This window comes from Pezoporus flaviventris, unplaced genomic scaffold, assembly GCF_033815535.1.
Source record: "Pezoporus flaviventris isolate CSIRO_AGI_PZ_B2104156 unplaced genomic scaffold, CSIRO_AGI_Pfla_v1 ptg000011l, whole genome shotgun sequence".
NCBI classification, from domain to species: Eukaryota; Metazoa; Chordata; class Aves; order Psittaciformes; family Psittacidae; genus Pezoporus; species Pezoporus flaviventris.
Genome location: NW_026892559.1, coordinates 2998060 through 3020765, shown reverse-complemented (window position 1 = coordinate 3020765; position 22706 = coordinate 2998060). Strand labels below are relative to the sequence as shown.

At 46.4% G+C, this 22706-nt stretch overlaps 1 protein-coding gene across 4 annotated transcripts; it reads left to right on the top strand.

Moving 5' to 3' along the window:
• The first annotated feature begins 39 nt into the window (after positions 1–39).
• Positions 40–17839, top strand: GTPBP1 (GTP binding protein 1). Of its 4 annotated transcripts, XM_061450831.1 has the most exons (15): positions 333–423; positions 1690–1854; positions 2986–3419; positions 5792–5903; positions 8388–8568; positions 9599–9947; positions 10385–10508; positions 12474–12588; positions 13040–13184; positions 13325–13507; positions 14303–14438; positions 15013–15191; positions 15737–15934; positions 17029–17070; positions 17488–17839. In XM_061450831.1, exons 4-15 carry the CDS (start codon positions 5798–5800, stop codon positions 17578–17580), a joined length of 1851 nt encoding a protein of 616 aa, XP_061306815.1. In that variant the 5' UTR covers positions 333–423; positions 1690–1854; positions 2986–3419; positions 5792–5797; the 3' UTR covers positions 17581–17839. The 4 variants fall into 4 exon arrangements, with proteins under 4 accessions (XP_061306813.1, XP_061306814.1, XP_061306815.1 ...); XM_061450832.1 differs by lacking the exon at positions 2986–3419; XM_061450829.1 differs by lacking the exons at positions 1690–1854; positions 2986–3419 and having other exon boundaries at positions 40–423.
• The last annotated feature ends 4867 nt before the right edge of the window (positions 17840–22706 follow it).

The window sequence follows — 22706 nt, the reverse complement described above, 5'->3', positions numbered from 1 at the left end:
TATAGAAAACAAGCCGAGCTGGCAGTGGCTCTCCCATTGGCTTCGCGCGCTTCGTAGGGGTGTGGCCCTCCCTCATGAATAACCATTACCTCGCTCACCGTCGTCGTGGCTACAGGCTAATGACCCAGCTCCTCCTCCGCTGATTGGCTAGCACCGCCTCGGCGGGCCTGGGGCGGGGCGGGCGCACCTCCCAGGGTGGAGAGGCGGGGCAGGAGGGCAGGGATAGGGAAGATGGCGGCGGCGGAGCGGAATCGATCCCCGGTGGGGGGCTCCCCGGTGCCGGCCTGTATGTTCGCCCCGGAGCCTGGCTCCCCGGGTGGAGGGCCTCTTGTAGCAGCGGCCGCCTGTCCCCTCCGCGCTGCCTTCGACGCCGAGGACGGTGAGGCACTCAACGGCGAACCCGAGATCGACCTCACCAGTAAGGTAGGCCCGGCGACCGCCATCTCCCCGCCGGGCCCCTCGCTGCCCTCGTCCTGGCGCCCCCCTTTCCTGTGGGACTGCTCCCCCGGGGCGGCCCGGCAGCCGAGGCCAGCCCCTCTCCTCGCTACCCTTCACCTCAGGAGAGCGAGGGGCAGGGGACTCGTCTACCCCTGCAGGAGGTGGGATATCGTGCCGTGGCCCCGTGGGTCTCAACATCACCCGGCCGGGTGGCAGAGCCTGCCGGGCCGTGTGAAGGCGGCCGGTAGAAGTGCTGTAAACTTGGGTTAGGGCCGAGAGCGAGCCGTGCCCTGGCTGGGAAAGGAGGGAGCCAGCAGGCTTGTCAGCCCTGTTCCTTCCTTCCCCTCTCTGGGGAGGTGCCTACGGCGGGTGTTGCGTCCTCTTAGCGAGCGCAGGGGTTGAAGCTGACGGCTGCCTTAGCGTCTAACGTTTTACCTCTGCGCTGGTTCTCTGTAGTTATCTCTGCTGCCAGTCGTACTAGTTCCTGGGGCTTTCTTTACAATCGTAGAAGCAGGTCAGAGTTTGTAACTCGTTGAGCATGAGGGCTCAGAGACAAGGGTGCCTTGCTCTTTCATACCGGGTTAAGTCAGCACAAAAAGAATTGTTCTTGAGCAGCTTTTTCCTAGGAATTGAATGGTGAAACTGTGTGGTGGTCTTATTTCTGTCAGAATCTGTTCTCATTTCCATCTTGCATTTTTGTAATACATGTATGCCAGGGCCTGCCACAGACTACATCTTCCACCCTATCTTCTAATTCCACCACCCCCCCCCCCCCCAATTGGCTGGTTTCTTTAACTGTTAGCTGCTGCTGCCAAGGGTTTGTATCGTGGTACCGTCTCCCACTCCAGAGTGTCCTGAAAACTTGTTTTGGTCTGCTTGTAACTATGTGATCCAGAAGTCAGCGTAGCTGGTGTATTCTCCTGGTTTTCTGACATCCTTCCTCTTCATGCTTCCATTTGGAGTTGTTCCAAAGTCCTGGATTTTCTTGCCCCCATGGAAAAATGGAGAAAGAGAAATTGTGATGTGTGGGTGTGCAAAAGCTTTTGTTTGAGGGAATGACTGGATATTTTACAATGTGGTGCTGTATTAAAACAAGTGTTATGAAAATGTCTGAAAAGATAGTCAAGAACAGAAATCAAGGCTGCAGTATCTATTGAGCCACCTGTTTATGCCTTAATGAGCTGGACAAGATTTTGATACAGGATGCCAATATTGATCTGTGCTTTGTCTTGGATGTGGCTGATGTGGAAGAGGGCACAGGAGGACGCCGAGGGCTGTGTCACTGATTCTTGACAGCCAGGAACCTGACCAAAACTCTTGACGAAGAGAGAGGAATGTGTTTCTCCCACAGTCTCCATTTGTGTTGTCAGCCTGTCTCCCATTCCTAGAAATCTGCAGGCACTATGAAAGCGATAGGTAAGCATGTTTTTGACCTTTATTAAAGTTACTTTTCCATATAACAATGTGCAGCTGCTGTCTTTTCCTTAGACCTTTCATTCACCCCTCTCTTGGATGAGAGCTAAAAGTATGGGCTCTGTCCTACCTCTCCATGTTAGTCTCCTGCTATGTGTTCAAAATGGCAATCCCATATGGTGAGAATGCAGAAGCTAATGTGCCCCTCCCTTCTGATCCCCCATCTTTCCTGTCTTCCCAGTTGAATTGTTGCCCTTCAATTCCTGCTTAAACTGGCGATTCCCACTGCAATCTGTTTGTTTGCTAGTTGCTACCTCTGTCCTGTCTGACCCACCCCCTAGCTGTGTTGCATATGTTTCTCATTGTTCTCCCGCAGGGTGTTCATTGTAGGGTGGGCTTTGTTTAGAGAGAAGCACCTTGGGATTCAGTTATCAAGTGCATCTTGTCAGCTGGTCAAGCAAACACTTTGATTCATCAGCACAAATTCATTATCGTGTTGATCTTAGTGGGTGTTTATTTTCCCTCCACTACTAACACACTGCAGTAGTAATCATCTTTCAGGATAAAACCATATCACACAAGGCTATTAGTGAAGAGATGATGGTTATATTAGATCTACATTGACAACAGAACGTTATTAGCACTCGAACTATATATGTCCACAGAAACGGAAAGCGAAATATATTACAGAAGGTGCCTTTTCCCTGACTTCCAAATGGCTAGTGGTTGCCTTCCAGCCATGGAAAGCATCAGTCCAATAAAGAGCAGCACTACATACCACATAGTATTTCATTTTCCCTTAATCTTTATCGTTTTCACACCTCATGGATATGGAATGCTTCTTTTGTAAGGACTTCCTGCAGTAGTGCTGATGTACCCTGAGCTCAATCTCGCTGGTTTCTTGAAAATGCATCTTTCAACTTGACCCCTGGAGTAAGCTCAGAAGCTGTAGCTGTTACCTATCTCTAGCATATGTTAATCCCAAAGCTGATCAGAGGAAAGGTGAGAAAAGCCACCTCTCCCCAGAGCTTGGGAAGGGACTTTAGAGATGCCATCTCAAACTTGAGAGATATATTTCCTTCTGCTGTCATAAGAATAAAACAATAACTGGTTGTTACTTTCTTTGCCCTATAGGAAATCTGAGGTTTCTAGACCCCACATGGCTCCCACTGTTAACTGCTCAATGCCTCGCAAAGTGGAAAGAACAGAAATGGAAATTTTTGACTTTGTGAAAACCTCTGAAAACCACAGCTATGTAGTGCAAACGTGGAGGGGATTGCTCAAAGCTAAAAAGCAGAGAGGCCAAGATGGAGGGCCTCTCTTTGACCAAAGAGATGGCAAAGAACAGGCTCCCTGTGTCCAAGAAGCTAGCTGAAGAGATCTTCAAACCAGAGAGTAAAGTCTTGCAGTGACCTAGGAAATGGCAGAACTGGCTGTGGGTGCAGAAGCCATTAGAAACACTGAACAACACTGGAAGGTGTGATCAATGAAAGCTGCTATTGGTTCCACACATCCTTCTCTTGACACCCCACTACACTGCATCATCTGTAAGCTTCATCGGTCCTAGGGTAGACTTTGGAGGCTGTCTACCAGTGGAACACCCTTCAACAGCACCTTGTCTGGCAGTGAAAGCAGCAGAGTAGGGGGAATGGTGTTTTGAGCTGATGTGTGTGGGTACCATACTGTTTGAGCCTTGGGCCCTCCTACCTGGCGCCATGAAGAAAGGTGACAGAGAGCTGCTTGTCTGAAATATCCACTCACACTTTAGACAGCACCCTGCCCAGGCACACTGCTGAAGCATTTGAACTTTTAGGAAAATAAAGTTGGTGATGAGACCTGAAGAAACTGAAGTTAGTGTGGCTCTATACTGGTGGCCCGTTATTTTGTTGATCTTTATGACAGCCTGTTTAATAGATCTTCTTAAGTCCCAGTCTGTGCTGGTGCACTAGCCTAATCAGTGAGCCTGTCTGCTGTGCTTCCAGGAATTCCTGAAAGTGCTCGCTGGGCAAAACAAGCTCTACATATCAACACACAGCCTTCCATTTCTGTCCTGATCAAGCCTTTGAACAGTTGCTGGTTTCCATCTAAATATATTTACATCCAGTGATCTCCTTTAAGAAGAAGATGAACCCAAAAGAGCAAATAATAAAGGCAAAACTCAGTTGTTTGCGGCATGAAGTGAAAAGATTATGTGGCCTTCCACATTGGAGTGCTTTGCTACCCTTTGCAGACCATGCCAAGCAGTTAAAAGACTTAGGGCATGTGTCTCAGAGGCACGTGAAGGTCTCTGTTGTAGCTGCCTGGCCCTTGCAGACACATGCATCACATGTGAGACCCTTAACATTTGAGGAGAGTGTTGCTTTGTCTGCCTTAAAGCTTCCAACCATGCTTAATGGCTTGCTGTCTGTGCTTCAGTTTTCCAGATGCATGCATTGCTCTAGTTTTGAAAGCTGCTTAAGTGTTATTTGTGGGGTTTGGGTTCCCTTACACTCTAAATTCCTAATAAAGGTCTTCAGCAACTATGTAGGTAGTAGGGGCAGTTCTTCCTTGAATACACATTGTTTAGCTGTGCTAGCAAGTCACTCTGTGTTAGTAGAGAATGTTGGGCAGGCTTGATGATGTAATCATTATGAACTGCTTCAAAGTATATGTTTTAGGCAAATCTAGCACAGATTTTAGACTTGCCTTCATGTGTAGTAAAGGAAAGTACATTGTTCTGAGCATGGTTTCAGACCATGTATGTAAGAACAGCTAGTGGAAATACAGATTTCATTCAGTGTTGTAGCATGGCACAAGTGCACCTCCCCATAGGGCTCTTGGTAGGTGGTAGACTTTACAGCTTGTACCAAAAGTGCCTTTTTTTTTTAGCAGAAATGCATATTTGAATTGCAACAGCTAGAGAGCCACTGTACCAGGATGCTCAGCCACCAACAGTTTATAGGTAGTCAGGGAGCAGGTGGCCAACTGGCCCTGAGTGGGTAATAGAGGTCTCCTTGGTCTGCCACTGCCGTTCCACCACTGTGGCCGCTCTCTGCAACTGTCCTCAGCTGTTCTAAGAAAAATCCTGAAGCGCTGTTGTCTTGTCCTCATTTTCCACTTTGTTCCTGTCTACTTTTTCCTCCTCTTGCTGCCTCTGTAGGGGAGATCAAAGGAAGTTGTGGTTGTTGCAATAACTGCAGTCAAAGCTTGGTGGTAACACAGCTGCTGGCTTGCTGCTGTTGGTAACACAGCTGCAGCTCTCCACTGGTGAAATGCCCAAAAATGCTCATACAAAGTGCTTTGTTACATCTGCCTCTCAGCACTGTAGCATGAAGTACTTGGAGTTTTGTTAGGAGTTTGAAAATAATGCTTATTTGTGTTCTCTCCTTCCCCTCTGCCCCCTCAGAAAAGTATGGGGGGATCAAGTATGTGAAAGACTCGTGAGATGCTCTAGGTTTTGGTGCCTAGGTGTGCTCTGCAGCAAGGTCTGGCTGATTTCCTCTGGCTGTCCTGTCATGCTCTGGGGGAGCAGCAGCACTGTCTGTAGTGGATTCTGGAATACCCAGCTAAGGAATTTGTTTGGAGGAAATATCTCCTCCCCTTTGTTTTCCTTGCATGGATACATGTATTACACAGAAGAAGGATGTTCACTTAAATGTGGCTTCTAAACACTGGTTACTTCAAAAAGAGGTGCTTGGTATTCTTACGTGCTTTGAAGTATATCTTGCAACATAAATGAATTCTGAGCTCAGACAAATAACCTTGTGCAGTGTCACAAGGAAATAGCTGTCAGTGAAGCTGGTTTAATAAAAACAACTGAAAGCAAACCACCAAAAAGCGGTCCTTGAGAAAGAGCTCTTCTCTTTCAATAAAGTACATGGATTGATGGTCCTTATAACTGAAGCTGGTTTTGAAATTGTTTGCTTGACATCTGAAAATGGATATTTAATCTTCTTTCCAGCTGGTGATGGTGAGTCCAACTTCAGAGCAATATGACAGTTTGCTCCGGCAGATGTCAGAGAGAATTGATGAGGGATGTGGGGAGACCATCTATGTCATCGGTCAAGGATCAGGTGAGTGTATCTTCCTCAGGAAAACAACAAAACCCATCGCAATTACAAGAAAAGCCTACTTCATCTAACTGGACTGCTGCTTGGAACTTGGAAACCTCCACAAAGTACAGGAGAACATGTGGGACAGATTATTTTATTCCTGTCAGCAACTGTCTTATGTAGTGGAGCTAAACATATTTTTTATATAAAATCATGCAAGTGCTTTTTTTTGGAAATAAGGCATAAGTTGTCTGGGCGCTCCAGGAAAAGATGAAGGATCTGAAATTACAGTAACAGTTTTAGTAGAGGCGTCCTCAGTGCCTGATAGAGGTCTTGTTCTGTCTGGTTTTATTCACTTCTCCATTTTAAATAACAATATTTTTAACCCATAGGAATGTGTTTGAGATACTTTGGATAACCAGAATGTATGCTACTGACTTACTTTGTTAATGTATGTCTGTACTATGGAAAGAAAGATTTCACTTTTCTCAGCATGAAGCCTTTATTGTCACATTAACTTGAGTGTGACCGCGTCATTTGTCTTTTCGAATTTTAGCAGTTAGCACACATTGCCTTTTGGTCTTCTCCACAATCTAAATATTTACATCTGATGATGGTATTGAACATGGCCTTGCTAGAAATTGAAATTTGTTTCTCTGAATGCAAAAAGCTTGTCTATGGCTATCATAAGGCTAAAGGCACATTTCAGATAGCTTGGATATCTGCTGGACATCAAGTTGTTATGATCAGAAATTTTACTAGTTATGAAGTTTGAGGAAGAGTACAAAACCTGGACATCACTGCCAGGGTTGGCTGAGATAATGGAGGGAGAGAGCTGTGTTACTTCAGAACTGTGTGCTTTTGGTGATTTCTTGATGTCTTGTGAAAAAGCCAATGTAGAAGAGAAGCCTAGAAAAGGCCAGTGGTCATACAGCCAGTATCACAGGCATAATGTTCTTGTCTCCAAGTGAGTTTCCCTCATTCTTGGTGTTTGGGATAACCACGTTTGCAGCAGAGATCTAGCTAGTCAGGCTAGTAACAGCTTTCTCTTTTAGGATACTTTGTGAGGGTGTTAACTGGTGGTTGTTGCACTGATGTACTTAGAAGTAGTTATTTTTTTACCTTAAAATATGAGCTAAAACGTCTAACTTCATTTTGGGTTGCTTTGTAGTCAAGGAAGATGGGGATCTTTTCTGTAAATTGGAAACAATAGCCAACAGAAAACAAATCTTGGTATCCCTGCCACTGTCACTCCTCATTCACTTTGAGTGTCTATGATTTTGATAATCATGTGTACCCAACTCAGATGACTGAGAAGCAAGTGAAGACTGCCAGGAAGCTCACTGCTTCATCAGTAGTGCCTCTTCCATTTATCCCTTGGCTCTTACCCTCTCTTTCCATTTATACCTTGGCTCTTGCTCTCTTCTGTCCTCTGCTCATTCCCCTTCTACAACCCAAGACCCCAGCCATGGTGCTTTTTGTTGTCTCCACCATCTCAACAGCTTCTCAGCCACCTCATGAGCTAGGTTAGAAAACACCCAGCAACTTTACTTGTTGGAGAGCTGTGCAGTAGTTAAAATGCTGATTAGTTCATGCAAACTGCAGTTACTGCTCATCAGCTGATGAGTCAGCCATGCATATGAATGCGCATACAGCAATAGCTTTGGTCATCCAGGTGCAGTGTAGCTTTCCACCTTTGTTGAAGGTTTTTTTACCTCGGAGGAGATCGTGGTCTGAAATCCATACAGCTTGTCAACACCTGGGTTAGGAGAGGAGCCAAGAGCTATGGTGGCCTTGAAATGGTCTCGATAGTTGCCGCAGGCTTGTTCTCACTGTCAATTCTTTGCCTGGGTGAGCTGTTCAGAGGCAGCAGTGCCTCTGTGCTTTTCTCTGTCAGCAATTCTTTCAAATGCCAGGGCGAAGGCAATGAGACATGCCAAAAAACATTGTTTTAACTGGAGAATGTAGGATTCTAAAGAAATTGCTGTGCAGGGAAGGCTTGCAGAAAATATGTATTTGGGATGTGGTTTCATAAAATAAACTGATTGTTTAAATTGGTCCTACATTCACTGGTTAATTGTGATGATATTTCCTTTTAATGCTTTTCCCTCGATTACAATGTGAGATGTTTTATCTGACTGAAGGAAATGGCATGCAAAGTATCTTCAGCATGTGATTGCAAACAAACTACCTTCAGCATGTGAAGTAAGGGAATCAGACAGAAATGGTTCTTTCTTGCCAATCCCTAAGTATTTGCTTGTAGAAATTGTGTAGAAAACTCATCTAGATGAAAGATGCTGCTTTTCTAGTATTTCTAAAGAGTTAGCATGAAGACAGTCCTTAGTTATTTGGGGCAAAGGATGCTTATTCTTTTTACATGGCTGACATTTCCAGTCCACATATAAATCCCAGTCAGTGCGAAAGTCCCAGGCAGAATGACATAGCTGCTGGCCATTGCAAGGTAATGCTCGCTGATTGTTCTTTGTCTCCCCAACATCACACTAGATGGGACTGAATATGGTCTGAGCGAGGCAGACATGGAAGCATCCTATGCCACGTTGAAGAGCATGGCAGAGCAGATCGAGGCAGACGTGATCCTCCTGCGGGAGCACCAGGAGGCCGGGGGAAAGGTGCGCGACTACCTGGTTCGGAAACGTGTGGGTGACAACGACTTCCTGGAGGTCAGGTGAGGAACCGGGTGGAGACAGGGTTAGTCAGCAGCCTGGCTGCATTTCTACCCTGTGAGCAGTGTGTGATGCTGAGCCAGCAACGCTGATTTGAGTCTGGGTGTTGTAGCTACCCAAGGGAATTGAGCTTGACCACTCCTTGCTAATGAAATTGCCATTTTGTTGTTGTTGCTGTCAGTTTTGTGAACAAACTGTTTGTGAAAGTTTGCCTGTGTTTAGCTAAGGGCTGTTGCTGTCTGAGTGACGGCTTCACAGTTTGGGGATCTTTTGTGTCCTGGAATCCCAGTAGGGAGTCACGTGTGTCTGTATGTATGTATCTATATGCACACTGCCGGAACACAGTGCTTTTGACTAAGGGTTCAGTTCTATTCCAAGACTATGATGATCCAAGTCACCTTTTAATGAACATATAATAGCTTGTGTAACATGACTTGAGATGGTTGGAATGGATTTCCAACATTTACCAACAGCCATAATAACCACCTTTATCAGAGACAAGGAAGGAGATTGTTGTAGGAGAGGCTTTTCCCCACAAATGTTTCATTGTTGTTTGTGCTTTTCCTTTCCTGGGAACAGCAATTTAAATTTTTGTATTTTTGTGCTCTCCCTAGCACCTGGTGCTATTGCAATGTGAAGAGTATGAGAAAGGCAGAGATACTCCAGACCAAGTGGGGATTTAGTCTTTCTTTCAATTTGCCACAGTGGGTATGCTGGATAGAAGAGACTAGGAATTGGAAGAGATACGCTGTATGGCATCAAGCAATGTCTAACTGTGTTCTGGACACTAGTGATTTGTTTCCACAGTCTTTCACATCCCACTCCTCAGAATCTGGGATCTCCACTGTTAGCTAACAACTGTGAAAGAATCTCTGCTTGTGAAGGTGTAACATTTTTGACTCTGTGTTTGAAGTTTAGGGAGACCAAACTCATTATTTACGTGAGCAGTGATGTTTGGGGTTGGTTTTATTTTGATTGTTTGTTTCTTCACGAATTATATTTTACCAGGTTCCTTTTTGCTTTCCCCTCCAGGGTAGCAGTGGTTGGCAATGTGGATGCAGGAAAAAGCACATTGCTAGGTGTCTTGACACATGGTGAACTAGACAATGGCCGAGGCTTTGCTCGGCAAAAACTGTTCCGCCATAAGCATGAGATTGAGTCAGGACGCACCAGCAGTGTGGGCAATGACATTCTGGGCTTCGACAGTGAGGGCAACGTGGTGAACAAGCCTGACAGCCATGGTGGCAGCTTGGAATGGACAAAGATCTGTGAGAAATCCACCAAGGTCATTACTTTCATTGACCTGGCTGGTCATGAAAAGTACCTGAAAACCACCGTCTTTGGCATGACTGGCCATTTACCTGACTTCTGCATGCTTATGGTAGGTAGCAAAAAGAATGTATTGTACCAGCAGGAGTGGGGCTGTTCACAGCTTTGACAGCCTCAATTTCTAATGTACTGCAAAGTCCCTGTGGGGTTGTGGAGGGAGGCAGCATCTCACAGAAGTGGAGAGCAGAAGCCACTGTGGGTATCTCACCAGGACTCTGAGGCAAGTGCCCCAGGACTGTCAGTCCCAGGCAGACATATGATTCTTGAAAACTGAAAGATTTCTAATTTCCAGAAAACCTTGTTAAAACTGAGGAGAAATTAGCCAGTGTCCAGCAGCACTTGAAATTAGATTGGTCTGCTCATACAGTCACAATGACACATCTACAACCTAATCACAGCCTACTGCATGTCTGACACAAGGCTTTCTCTGTAACCCAGCTTACAGGAAGAGGAACATTTACATCCCTGTGTCTTGTATCCCTGGTGTAGGTTGGCAGTAATGCTGGGATTGTTGGAATGACCAAGGAGCACTTGGGCCTGGCACTTGCACTTAATGTTCCCGTCTTTGTTGTAGTGACCAAGATTGACATGTGCCCTGCCAACATCCTGCAAGGTGAGTCCTACACGCTCTCTCCAGGGCTGTTTCTTACCTCTGAATGTTCTGTTGTCCTCTGCATGGGTTGCGGAATTACTGCTGGAGGAAAGCCGCTTTATCTGTTTTGACTGCACCTTAAACACTTCCCAGAGATCTGTCCTTTTCCATGGCCCATTTTGCAGGCATTTCACTCCTAGTCACTGTCTCAAAATTAACCAAGTTGGGGGACTCAGCTGGGCAACATGAAAATGTTTCTACATGGTTTTTCTCAATTGAGCTCTAAGGGGAGAAGCATACAATTAGGGTTGTGGCTTTGCTTTCTTTCTGGGTATTTAAGTCTGCAGGGAATGTCTGGAACTTCTCTTGAAAGCTGCTTTCCTTCTTGCCCACCATTTGAATGTGATCTTAAGCTGTGGTCAAACTTGTTTACCAGCAGCCGTTAACTGAAGGGGCAGCTGCTCGTTACATCCTGCTCACCTGGGTACTTCTCAGATAAGCTGACATAACTACAGCAGCTCCTTCCTCTGTCTGAACAACCAACCAGCACTTAATACATGGTTCAAAGCAGCCACATATATGGGCTATGTTAGCAGGACTGGACTGGACTAGACAAATGGGGAAGGCAGTGAGCAGCAGGGGCTAGTGACTGTTTTGCTCGGCAGCAGTTAAAGCAGCACCTCTAATCCCAGCAGTGTCCCTTTAACCTACGCTTTTTTCAGGTTGTGGCCAACTCTCACCTTTAAAATTCTCTTAGTTTGTTTCCCACAGCTCCAGGAACATGCTGTGGTTAATTGCAGCGATGGTGGGGGTGGTTTTTTTTATAATCAGTCCTAAGAATCAGGAAAGTGAATGCTCCTGGTACTGTCTGTGGTTAGTTCATTATCTGTGGTTAGTTCATTATTGTAAAAATCCCAACTGTGTTTCAGGTAAACAGATGCATGTCATCAGAAGGTAATCTGAATGTCTCTATAACATATGTTTGGCAAATAAATATAAGGCCTAACCATAAGATAATAACTGGGAAAGGAGAACATTTGGCTCAGGGTGAGAAGAGCTGCTTTTGGGAGAAGCCACTCCCATGTCATGTTCTGTTTAAATTAAATAGACACAAGATTTGACTCAAATGTATCTGTGAAGAGCAGATGGCATGATTAGATGTGTGTGTTTCTGTATCCAAAACATTACTTTCCCATAGGCAATTATTTGTTCACAAAAACCGTCTAATTGGATGTCAATTGTAGAATATAAATGATCTGCTCTTTTAAGCCCTTACTCGCCTTTTTTTCCCCCCTCATCTGTTGTAAGGCACTTTGCAGGAGGCTGATGCCAGTGCATCAGGTTAATGCCCCTGCTGGCTGATAAGTGTGAGGCTTAGAAAATATATTTAAAAGAGGCAAAAGATCAAAGTTGGGAGCCCTGAGATTTTTCCCAAAATATTTATTTCTGGATCTGATCCACCTACATTGTCCCAGTCTGTGACGGTGATCTTTGCCCCTTTCATGCTTCTCTAACCTTCTAGGGCAGGTTGATTGTTAGAGAAAGTGTGCCAAGTTTTGTTTGGTCAACATTGATTTCTGATTCACATGTTCTCAAATATTTCAATTCCTGAGTGCTGCTGGGTTTCATTGATTTCAATATGAAAAACCCTTTCTAGGAAGAGGAAATATCTTTTAACTGCTTAAAGATATTTAATAGACAGCCATAAAAAGTCTGCTTCACAGCATTGCACTTGTAGATGCAAACGTGTATGCCTGTTCATGTATGGTGTTGCTTGGCAGCAGGCTAGCAGGCACGAAATGGAAGATGGAATGGCTCCTAAGTCCCACCTGGGCTGTAGCAAACTCATAGTCTCACACACCTTTAGTCATCTTCTCCTGTCTATTTGTGGCAAAAACACCAGTCTCCCTTTGGGGAGAGACCCCACAATAGAAATCTGCAAAGACAGGAGGTGCTTCCCTAACAATATTCATTTCACCCTTTAAGAAACCCTGAAGCTGTTACAGCGACTGCTGAAGTCCCCAGGGTGCAGGAAGATTCCCGTGCTGGTTCAGAGCAAGGATGATGTCATTGTAACAGCCTCCAACTTCAGCTCAGAGAGGTAATGGAAGTAGAGGAGAGTTGTTTCTCTTTTGATCCTATTTGGAGACTGGGTGAGAAGATTCAGAAAGACAGTCTCATTGTTCAGATGTGTGAAGGTTGCATCTGCCATGTGGTGTGTTGATACCATAAGAATGTGTTGATTTTGAGGTTGACCTGCTTGTGTTCCCCTCTCTGAGACAAGTGAGAAGCTGCTTCTGGGCAGTCTGCAGAAGATGGCAGGTTATTCGGCTTCCTTCAGTCTTGGAACCTTACACCTTTTCCTGAATGTCATTAGAAGGCAGAGGCAATGTTACAGGTTTACAAAAGTGGGGTGTTGTGCCTCTGACTGCTTGCCAGGCTCTCCCTTTCTAGCACTGTGTATTGAGTCTCAAGATTTTGGATGTCTCCTACATGTGGAATCCCAGGCAGGGAGGTGAGCTAACTCTGTTTTCATCAATTTTCCTTCACAGGATGTGCCCCATTTTCCAGATTTCTAATGTCACCGGGGAGAACCTAGATTTGCTGAAGATGTTTCTTAATCTCTTGTCTCCACGGACTAGTTACAGGGAAGAAGAGCCAGCAGAATTCCAGATAGATGATACTTACTCTGTCCCGGTAAGGGTCCTGCTATTTGGAAGAATTTTCTGCCTGTTCTAGGTTGAAGAAGGTATCTTCCCTAGAGAGGGGAGTTCTAGAGCTCTTCTGCTAGCATGGTCAAGTAACCCCATTTACTGTTTTTCCTTTTTTTGGTGTAGGGTGTAGGAACAGTGGTGTCTGGGACAACACTGAGAGGCCTCATCAAGCTAAATGACACCCTGCTGCTGGGGCCAGATCCCCTTGGCAACTTCCTACCTATTGCTGTCAAGTCTATCCACCGCAAGAGAATGCCTGTCAAAGAAGTGCGGGGAGGTCAGACTGCCTCCTTTGCTTTGAAAAAGGTGAGATGTTTGGTTCTAAACCCTCAGAGTGCTCTTGGACTTGCTGCAGTAAGACTGCTTCTGCAAACCTCAGCTGCCTCATTTCGCAACTGAATGAAATCCCTAAGAACTTTTCTGGGTCCCACATCCCGATTGTTCCACCTTACAGCTGCCAGGTGGTAGCAGTGGGACCCAAGGTAATCAGGGTTAGTGTTGGAGATGAGATGTCTAACAAAGTGGGGGCATTGGAAGAAAAGTTTCCCTTTGTGCTAGAACTGCATTAGTGTCCTGAACAGTGTATTTGCACTATTCCTCTCAGCTTGTAGGACCAACTGTATGATTTGGGGTTTAACAATTAACAGCATTTGATGTGATTCTTCTTGCAGAAGGTTTCTGTCAATAAATGCTGCACTGATTTTAAGGGGGTATAATTTAGGCTATACCAAACTTCATGTGTTCAGACTTATCGTGTTGTGTTAACAGACATCACACTTTCAGAGAGATCGTTTGCTTGGATAATACACAAGCAGGCTGTGTGTTTTGCTTTTAAAGGATTAGTGAGTTAAAACTTCTGTGTCAGTGTCAAGCATTCCCAGCACTGTAAAGCTTCCTTAGAAAATTCAGCTGAACTTGATTTTTGCAGCCTTTGCATAGCATCATTACACAGTGCTAAACAGTTCTTGCTTTGCCTTTTGGTGAGCATGAGTTGGTGAGCATCTGTGAAATCCCTTAGGATCCTTCTGGATGCAGTCAGCCAGAGAAGCAAATTTCTTCCCTGGAGAATCAGCCAAGTTTTTATGTGTCTCTGCTTTTCAGATCAAGCGTTCTTCCATCCGGAAAGGCATGGTAATGGTGTCACCCCGCCTGAATCCACAAGCATCGTGGGAGTTTGAAGCAGAGATTCTGGTGCTCCATCATCCCACCACCATCAGCCCACGGTATCAAGCCATGGGTACGTGTCTCAGTGTTGTCTCACCTTTGTTTCCCAGTGGTAACAGTTTGTATCAGTTCTAGCCTGAGGTGATTTTGCTCCTGCAGGTCTGTGAACCTGAATATACGCCATAGTTCGTGTTTTTACCTTTGCCAGCAATGTGTTAGAGAGAGGGGAGGGATCTGACAGAGAATGGGGGAGGCTGTAAGTAAAAAGGAGATGTGTGACTCCAAGTGTACTTAGAGCCTGCCTGAGACAGATCTCCACGCTGCAAAGATTGTTCAGCTTCAAATGCCGATGGAAGGACTCATTTTGAGTCCTTTAGTTCCAGCTGCTTGGTGTGTAGGATTCTGTTGAGGGTTTTTCAGGCAAGTCTCTATTTGGAGGCGACTGTTCTAGCTTATGTGTGTTTTCTTTTTGAGGACTGAACAAAGGCAGCTGTGTGACCCCTATAGTTTTTGCTACACAGTAGATTTTTACGTTCCAGACTCATCCTGTTAGCTGTAGGGTAGCAAGAGCTGCCTTAAATGTGTCTTTGGAGTTTATTCCCCTGATGGCGCTGGCTGCTGAAAGCTTTTCTGTGTTCCATTCACAGTGCATTGTGGCAGCATCCGTCAGACAGCCACGATTCTCAGCATGGACAAGGACTGCCTGAGGACAGGGGACAAAGCCACGGTGCACTTCCGCTTCATCAAAACCCCAGAATACCTACACATAGACCAGCGGCTGGTCTTCCGTGAAGGCCGCACCAAAGCTGTGGGTACCATCACTAAGGTAAAGCCTGAAGAGTTGGGGTTTTTTTTTTTGAGTTAGCTACTTTTGGCACTGAGAAGCCAGCAGGATAATCTGGATAGCTCTGGAATATGAGGGAAGAGGCCGTCCTTCAATCGCAAACATCAGCCCATGGGTTACACATGAGCAGTGTGCTTTGTTATATGGTCGGTCTTGAGCTGATGTGAATGAAGGAATGTGAAGGTGAGAGGTGAGCCAGATGCCTCTGGTTCTTAAGGCTCAGTCTCTTTCTGACAGTAGCTGGTCCCTTTGTGGTAGCTCATTCTCTTCCTGGTAGCTGGTCCCTTTGAGTCATGTTGTGGAGGGTTGAGTGTCACCTCAGCTGAGTGGTCCTTTCCATTCTGTAAGGGTACTTGAGGGCAGTTCAGAGACCTAGTTTTCTTTGAATAGCTGCTGCTGCATTCTTCTCCTGATGGCTATTGGGACGAGTTCTCTTGGGCTTTTTTGTTAAAAAGCAGCGTTGAACCTTACCAGATTGGCTCAGGTATTTTAATGCTGATCTTGGCCTCTCCCTTTGCAATTTGCAGTTACTCCAGACCACCAATAACTCCCCAATGAACTCCAAGCCACAGCAGATCAAGATGCAGTCAACCAAGAAGGGAGCCGTTACGAAACGAGAGGATGGTGTTCCTCCAGCTGGGACAGCGTCTGGGGGCCCACCAGCTGGGGACGAGGCCCCCTCAACAGCTGCAGCGCCAATGACACCTCCTGCCCTGCAGCCATTGGTGAGGAAAATGCCCTGTTTGTCCTAGCTGTTTACATCCTGGTTTCTTCTATTGGAGGAAGGGTACTCTAAAGCACAGGCATTGTCCCCTCACCTTGGGTCTCAATGTGCCACAGAAACAGAGAAATATAAGTAGTCTCAGAGCAGAAAGCAAAATCCTGATGGCTGGATGACTGCTCATGGCTGACCTTTCAGCAGGTAGCAGCTTAGGTTGGACCTCAATTCAGGGTGTACTTCAGGAAGTGTCTACTTTAACCTCCTGCTCTAAGAAGGATTAGCTGTGAGGTCAGACCAGGGTTGCTCAGAGTTTTATCCAGTCATGTCTTGAAAATTTCCAAGAAGGAAGACTGCACAGCTTCCCTTGGCAGCCTGTTTTACTACTTGACTGTGCTCACAATGAAAAAGCATGTCCATACACCCAGTAGCTGAACTAGTGGAGCATCTAACAGCCAGTCACAGAATACATTTCTGCTTTCTGAATGAGAGGTAGAGCATCCCTACACTAGGGAAATTATGAGCTAAGTACTACTGTTAGGCACAGGTCACTTGCATTGTCAAGGAGGGAGGATGAAGACATCTGTGAAGGAAAGACATATCTCTTTCTAAAGAAATTCGTCTAGGTTGTTTTGTTGGTTAGTACTTCTCAGCTCAGCTTGTCCAAGAAGGATACCTGGCCTTTCTGGTCTAAAAGGAACTCAGTTCTAACTGCAGGCTTTGGGAGCTATTTATCAGCTTTATTACTGGTAGAAGAAAGGTCTTTTCCTTTTAGTATGCTTTTCTAGTAAGTGAAAAGTTCAGGAACTGACTCTGAGATTTGATCAGTGTTACCCCCCTTAATTTTAGCTATCTTAGTTGCCATTGCTCAAATCAAGCCCTCTTGAGGCAGGCTGGCTGCTGAAAGAGGGCCCTCTGGCAGGGGTTCTGTCATTTGCCTGTGGCTTCTTACTGATCCCCCATCTTCTTCTTGTCCTGATGTAGCATCTCTGTGGTTGTAAATAGTGCTCCCAGCTTGCTGTTTCCCCCCTCCCCCTGAGAGTCTGTGTTGCTTTTGTTCTTGCTTACCTCTGCCTCTCTCTCTTTGCTGCTTCCCCTCAGCCTGCACTGGATGAAGAGCCCCACATCCGTGAGGGCAATAAGGTATTTGGCTGCTTTAAAAAGAGAACGGTGGGTTTGCTGGCCTGAGGCTGGGAACAGACTCAGGTTAAAAAGACAAAGGGGGGCAGGGTCTCTCCTTCCATCCTGCATAAAGCCAAGGGAGCCTGAGGCCTTGATTTCCCAGGTGCTGAGCCCCATGGTACCTGATGACTGTCATGGGAGTGAAGCATTCAGAAAATTAGGAAATCAGGTCCTCTCCAGCTGGTAGGACTGAATTTCACAGGGTATCTGTCTCTCCTCCTTTCTTCATGGTGTGTCTGCCTGCCTTATCTCCTTCCTGCAGTGGTAGGAAGCTGGTCATTCACAACTGCCCTGCTGCTTGTCCGGATGTGTGTGTAATCCATCTGGATTCCGATTCAGAGGTTGCTGTGCATTAAAGTGCATCTTCTTGTTTTTCAGTCTAAAGTTGGAGGAGGAGGACGGCGACGTGGAGGTCAGCGCCATAAAGTGAAGTCTCAGGGAGCCTGTGTGACTCCTGCCAGTGGCTGCTGAAATTTCTTACTCCTCCCTCTGAGGAATTCCTCCCCTTCCCTTCATCTGTTATCCAAAAGATCGAGAGCAGCTTAAACCAAAACCCATCCAGCTGATTGGCTGCAGAAGAATCGTCCCTCCTCTCTGAAGGAAGCGATGGAGAGGAGAATAATTTATAAGCTAATGAAGGTGATGAGACACACAGAACTGAGTAACTGACACCTTCTTCCTCTCCCTATTGACACATTTTTGTACATCATGGGCTTAGTTTTTATTCTTAGTTTTTATTATATTTTGTGTGCATGAAGATGAGAGGAGAGTCTGGATAGAACTGTGAAGAGCCAGTTAGCTGCCTCCCTCCTCCCTCACCCCATTCTGTCCACAGGACTTGCTGCTCTCCTCCTCTTTGCTGTCTCAAATGCAGGGGTTATCAGACGCTGGAAATTCCAGACTTGCAAAGGTTAGAACACATCGCTTAGGATGGCTCCACAGGGCATTGTTTCCTCACCACTGAGGCCCCATACCAAATTTCTGGATTCTGTTTCCAAGTGGGTTTAATATAATGTTGTAGTGACTGAAGTTTGAAGGAGATGGTAAGAAAAAGTTACTTTGGAGATCTGACAGGGAAACAAATTGGAAAGCAGTTTTTGATGTTGAGGAATCCCATACTGAAAAACCTTCTGAAATACATTAATAGCACTTAAGATTTTATTTAGAGACAGAATTAAATGGGCAGGCATTTGCCCATCCTGTTCCCCTTCCCATCATGCTGCTTTTTCCTCATTGTTTGCTCAGTGCACATTGGATTAAATCAAAGCTGCCTCTCAAGGCTGCAGCAGCTCAGTTGACAGTATTAAGAATATATTGGAGGAACATGTGTTCTGTCTCTAGAGCCTGAGAAAGCCACCTCACTTCGATGGACAGAGATCACAGGTGGTTACACACCTTTAGAACAGAGACACCAGGCAAATGTGACCTCCCCTTGGTTTTTTTACTCCAGTATTTCCTAAATCTTTTCTGGAACTCAGTGGCCAAACTTTGCCATGACAGCAGTAGGATTTGTCTTCTCCCCTCTTGGTCGAAGAGGGCAATAATGGCTTGCTACCGAACTTAACAGAAGTGCTTTCAGGTTTGGAAGTACATGGTAATTTTTCTTTCTTTTTTTTTTTAAAGAAAAGATTGTAAGGTGTTTTCCTTTTTTTATGACAAATTCTGGCTTTCCTAGGAAGGCCCTGCAAGGACGGTCTTTGAATTAACTTAATTGTTACGATGTTCATTAACCCTGGGTTGTGCACGTGATCAGTTCCCTGCTGATCTCTCTTCTAACCCTGCCTCTTGGCTCCTGCAAGGACAGAAGTTCTCTGCCAGCTTGTGGTGAGCTGTTGAAGTGTGGGAGCATTTTGAGGGAGGAGGTGGCATCCTCAGCAAATCGGTGCTCTCCCCAGCTGATGCGGTCAGCCTCGGTTTCTTTGAGGGCTTCCTCCTCCAGTGAAGGATTCTGTTCTAATTAGAGGGTGACTGTAAGGTGTCTGCTCCTCCTTAGCGGGTTGTTCCTGTTTCTCACTCTGTGACACCTGCGTGGAGTTCATTCCAGTTCACCTTGTGATTGGGGTAGGCTTTCAAGCTGACTGAGCAACAGCAGGCCTCCCGATGCCAGCACCAGCACTCCAAGAGCATTAAGTGGCATGGGAGAGGTGAGGAACGTGGTTTAGGAGACGAGGGTACTTTGCCTTAGGGACTGCAGTGGCTTGAGCATGGTGGAAGGGGTGGTCAGTCAGTCCTTTCCAAGCTATGTGCCTAAATACCAGCACTCTCCTAGTGAGGGAGGAACTATAGGCAGCTACAACACTCAACAGCACCCGCATTGTGAGAGGGTGTGAAGTGTTGCCAAGCAGGGCACGAGGGCCTGGTTGGGTTGTCTTCTGGCCCTGTAGCAGCATCAAACTGCATCTGATTTCACTGCCCTCTGCGTCTGAGTGGAGCAGGGAACGCAGGGCGGTTTTCTCTTTCTTCATTCCTTGTGCTCCGAATGAAGGAGACTGCCGAGACTGGAAGAGGATTTACTTCAGTTTGTGCAAAGGAGGTGGTGTGATCTCTCTTTTGTGACCAGCATTTAAAGATCACTCAGGCTGGTGTGATCTATAAAATAAATTTTAAAGAAGTTTGTTCCAAGTTAAAGTATGTCTTGTTGCAGTTTGTCCTTCTGGAAAACCAGCGCTTGCTGCTGCAATGCCGAAAGCCAGACCAAGAGGGTTTGCCTGGCACCAGGCTCTCTTGCTGGCTCCATTTGTAGAGAAGGCAGGGGAGGGCATGCCATACCACACCACAGGAAAGTGTTGCTGAGGGACATGTACATGTGTGTGTGAAGAGGTGCTATAGCAAATCACTTGAGGCCAGCTCCATCGGAGACACTTTGCCAGAGGATGCAGTTACAGCACAGCACTTCCATTGCCTGTGTAAGCTTGTGCTCCATGTGGCCTCGCTAGGACTTGCACCTCGCCTGTTTGTGTAAATACAACAGGAGTCTCCAGGGCTTGCAATGGGCCTTTTACTGCCACCTCAGTTGATCTCAGAGGTTCATGAAGGCTGTTCCTGCCCTGCACAGCTCTTTCAAAGGTAAGTGTTGGACTGGGAGCTGGTGGTGGATGGAGGAAAGGCCCATGCATCCCTTCTGTTCCTCGAGAGGGCTGGTCCAGGGCCAGGAGAGAACAACACCCTTCCCTAGGGTGGCCAGTGAAAAACTGCATGGGCACACATCAACACAAGCCTGCCTCCAGCCCATCTTGGTTAAGCAGATACTGGTGTGGCTCTCCTCAAGCTCAAGGCAGTCCAGTTTCCCTTTCTGCAACCAGTTTTCTTTATACTCAGGTTAACTTCCTCATGGTGAGAACAATTAAGTACTTCCTTTCTACTTGCTCTTTAGCTGCCTGCTGAGTAATTTACACCCCATGTTTAAGGAAAGGAGAGCAACCTGCAGCTACCCTTAACTTGGGAGATAGGTCAGGCTTTGTCCTTGCCTTCCCTGCTGCCTCAGTCTCATTTACCACTCCTCAGGGCACAGCCTGGCTCTGCTCCTACGGAAGGATGGAATGAGCATGCAACCATGGACCACCACAGACTACTTACTGGAAGTTACTAATGACTTGAATTCCTTAGGATTTTAAGTCTTGTTTTTATCATTACTCCATGCAGTTTTTGCATCCGAGTCTGTTTGATAACAACATGAAAAAACTTCTTTCCCTAGAGTTAGTATGTCAGGCTAGAAAATAAGGATTTGCCATAAGAATACATAGAAAAGCTACAGGAGTAGCTTGTGCATCATTCCCACCAGCAAATTCACCTACATCACACCCAAAACACAGCAGTTTTTGATATAATTTATTTGTCTTGGTTTGTTTTTTTTCTTGCATAGGCATAAATTACAATCTGTTGATTAAAAAATAAAATGAACAAAACAGTGCAGCATTTGCAACAGGCTACAGTATCAAATACAAACTCATCTCCTGTGCAGGGAAAACTGAGGAGGGAGAACAGAGGATAGAAACAGAGTAAAATAAGGGAAATCTGCTCTGACAGCTGTTTCCCATTTCTCCTGCCTCACCAGGCTCATCTCCAGCAGCACGAGGATGAAATACCTCTGGGCAGAGATGCACGTGCTGAAGCAGCAGTTTGATGTGCCTTCTTTCCCTCTGCAGCTCAGGAAGGTGTTGCAGCAATGGAGAGCAGCTGCCTGAGTGCTCTGACTGCAGCCTGGCACCCATGAGCAGAGCTTGGGTGCTTGACAAACCGTGTGTAGTCTCACCATGCCTTCCTGGGACTCCTCATGCAGTTGGCATGAGGAGACCTCCAAAACCAGCACTAACCCCTGCATAAACCCCAAGGTGACCTCTCACTGATGGCTCCAGGGGTTTTTAACCTCAGAATAGCACACTTTTATCTCCAAAGGACAGGGCAGGCTTGCCCTGTAAAGCCAAATGCGCCCTACCCCACAGCCAGTGGTTAACAGCAGAGACCCAGCTCCAGTTCCATTCTTGGGGAAAGAGGTTCCCTGTTTGCCACCTCTCACCACCATGCCCGATTTACCAGAGAAGCAAGAAGACCCTGTCCATCCTGGCAGCCCAACCCAGGGGGCAGGGAGCTAGAAGGGAAGTAAGATAAAGGGGTTTTCCAGCCTTGTGGTTATGGCATTTGCTCCAGCAGCCAAAGAACCCCTGTGGAAGGGGGAGAGCTTCATCTCTGCTCTCTATCACTCAAATACAGGGGCTGCTCTGCCCAACCCAGGCCAGGCAGGCCTAGGCATTTATAAAAGCACAACGCCATGTGCGCAGGGCACTCATGGACATGACTCCCAGGCAAGCAGGCAGCTGCAGACAAGTTTAAAATAACTCTGGCTGTAGCTGCCAAGAATTAAGACTATGCTCAATATAGGAGAGAATTTATCCTTGCTGGATCTGGCTGCGGATCTCCTTTCCCCCAGCAAAAGGGCCTCCCAGTGCTGCAGAGAGCTCCATGGGGTCACTTTAAGCTGTTGGAGATGGGGCTGCATGCTTCAGGCTCACATTCCTAGCTCGGAGCAAAAAGACCCCTCCAGAAGGGATGTGCTAACATCATCCTCATCCCCTCCATGTGGCATGGAGTGGGTCAGAACTCAGCCCCTCTGCCCAGCGTACACTGGAGCATGCTGAAGGGAGACACTTCTTCAGCCCATTCCCCTCCTCTTTATCCCTCACCCTACAGTGCTTCAAGCAGAAAAGACCATATGAGAATCAATTCATTATGCACCCCTAACTGCTGGTGGTGCCAGGGGGAGGATGATGCCAGCATCAGATAGGGCCAAAATACTAAACATGAGCCCTTTAGCTTTTATTTCAACAAAATATATGACAAATGTGGAGGCTTTAAGTGCCATCCAAGAACGTAAGCCAAACTAGGGGTGATGCAGGCAGCCAGGAAGCAGAGTGGCCAGATGGCCCTGGCACTCCTCAGCTCAGGGAAGGCCCTCATGCAACCTTCCTGCAGTCCCCTGCCACAGGGGAGGACTTCCTGCTGTCCCCTGTCCCCTATCACAACCCTATGGATAGAGGCAGGATTTACATGCCCACTGCAGGCAGAACTCCCCCTTCTGTTCCAGCATGGTCAGGGAACCG

Coding starts and splice junctions, on each gene's coding strand:
- GTPBP1 (XM_061450829.1), top strand. CDS start 232: ATGGCGGCGGCGGAGCGGAATCGATCCCCGGTGGGGGGCTCCCCGGTG. Junction 5,904..8,387: donor TGTCATCGGTCAAGGATCAG/GTGAGTGTATCT, acceptor ACATCACACTAG/ATGGGACTGAATATGGTCTG. Junction 13,508..14,302: donor CCTCCTTTGCTTTGAAAAAG/GTGAGATGTTTG, acceptor TCTGCTTTTCAG/ATCAAGCGTTCTTCCATCCG.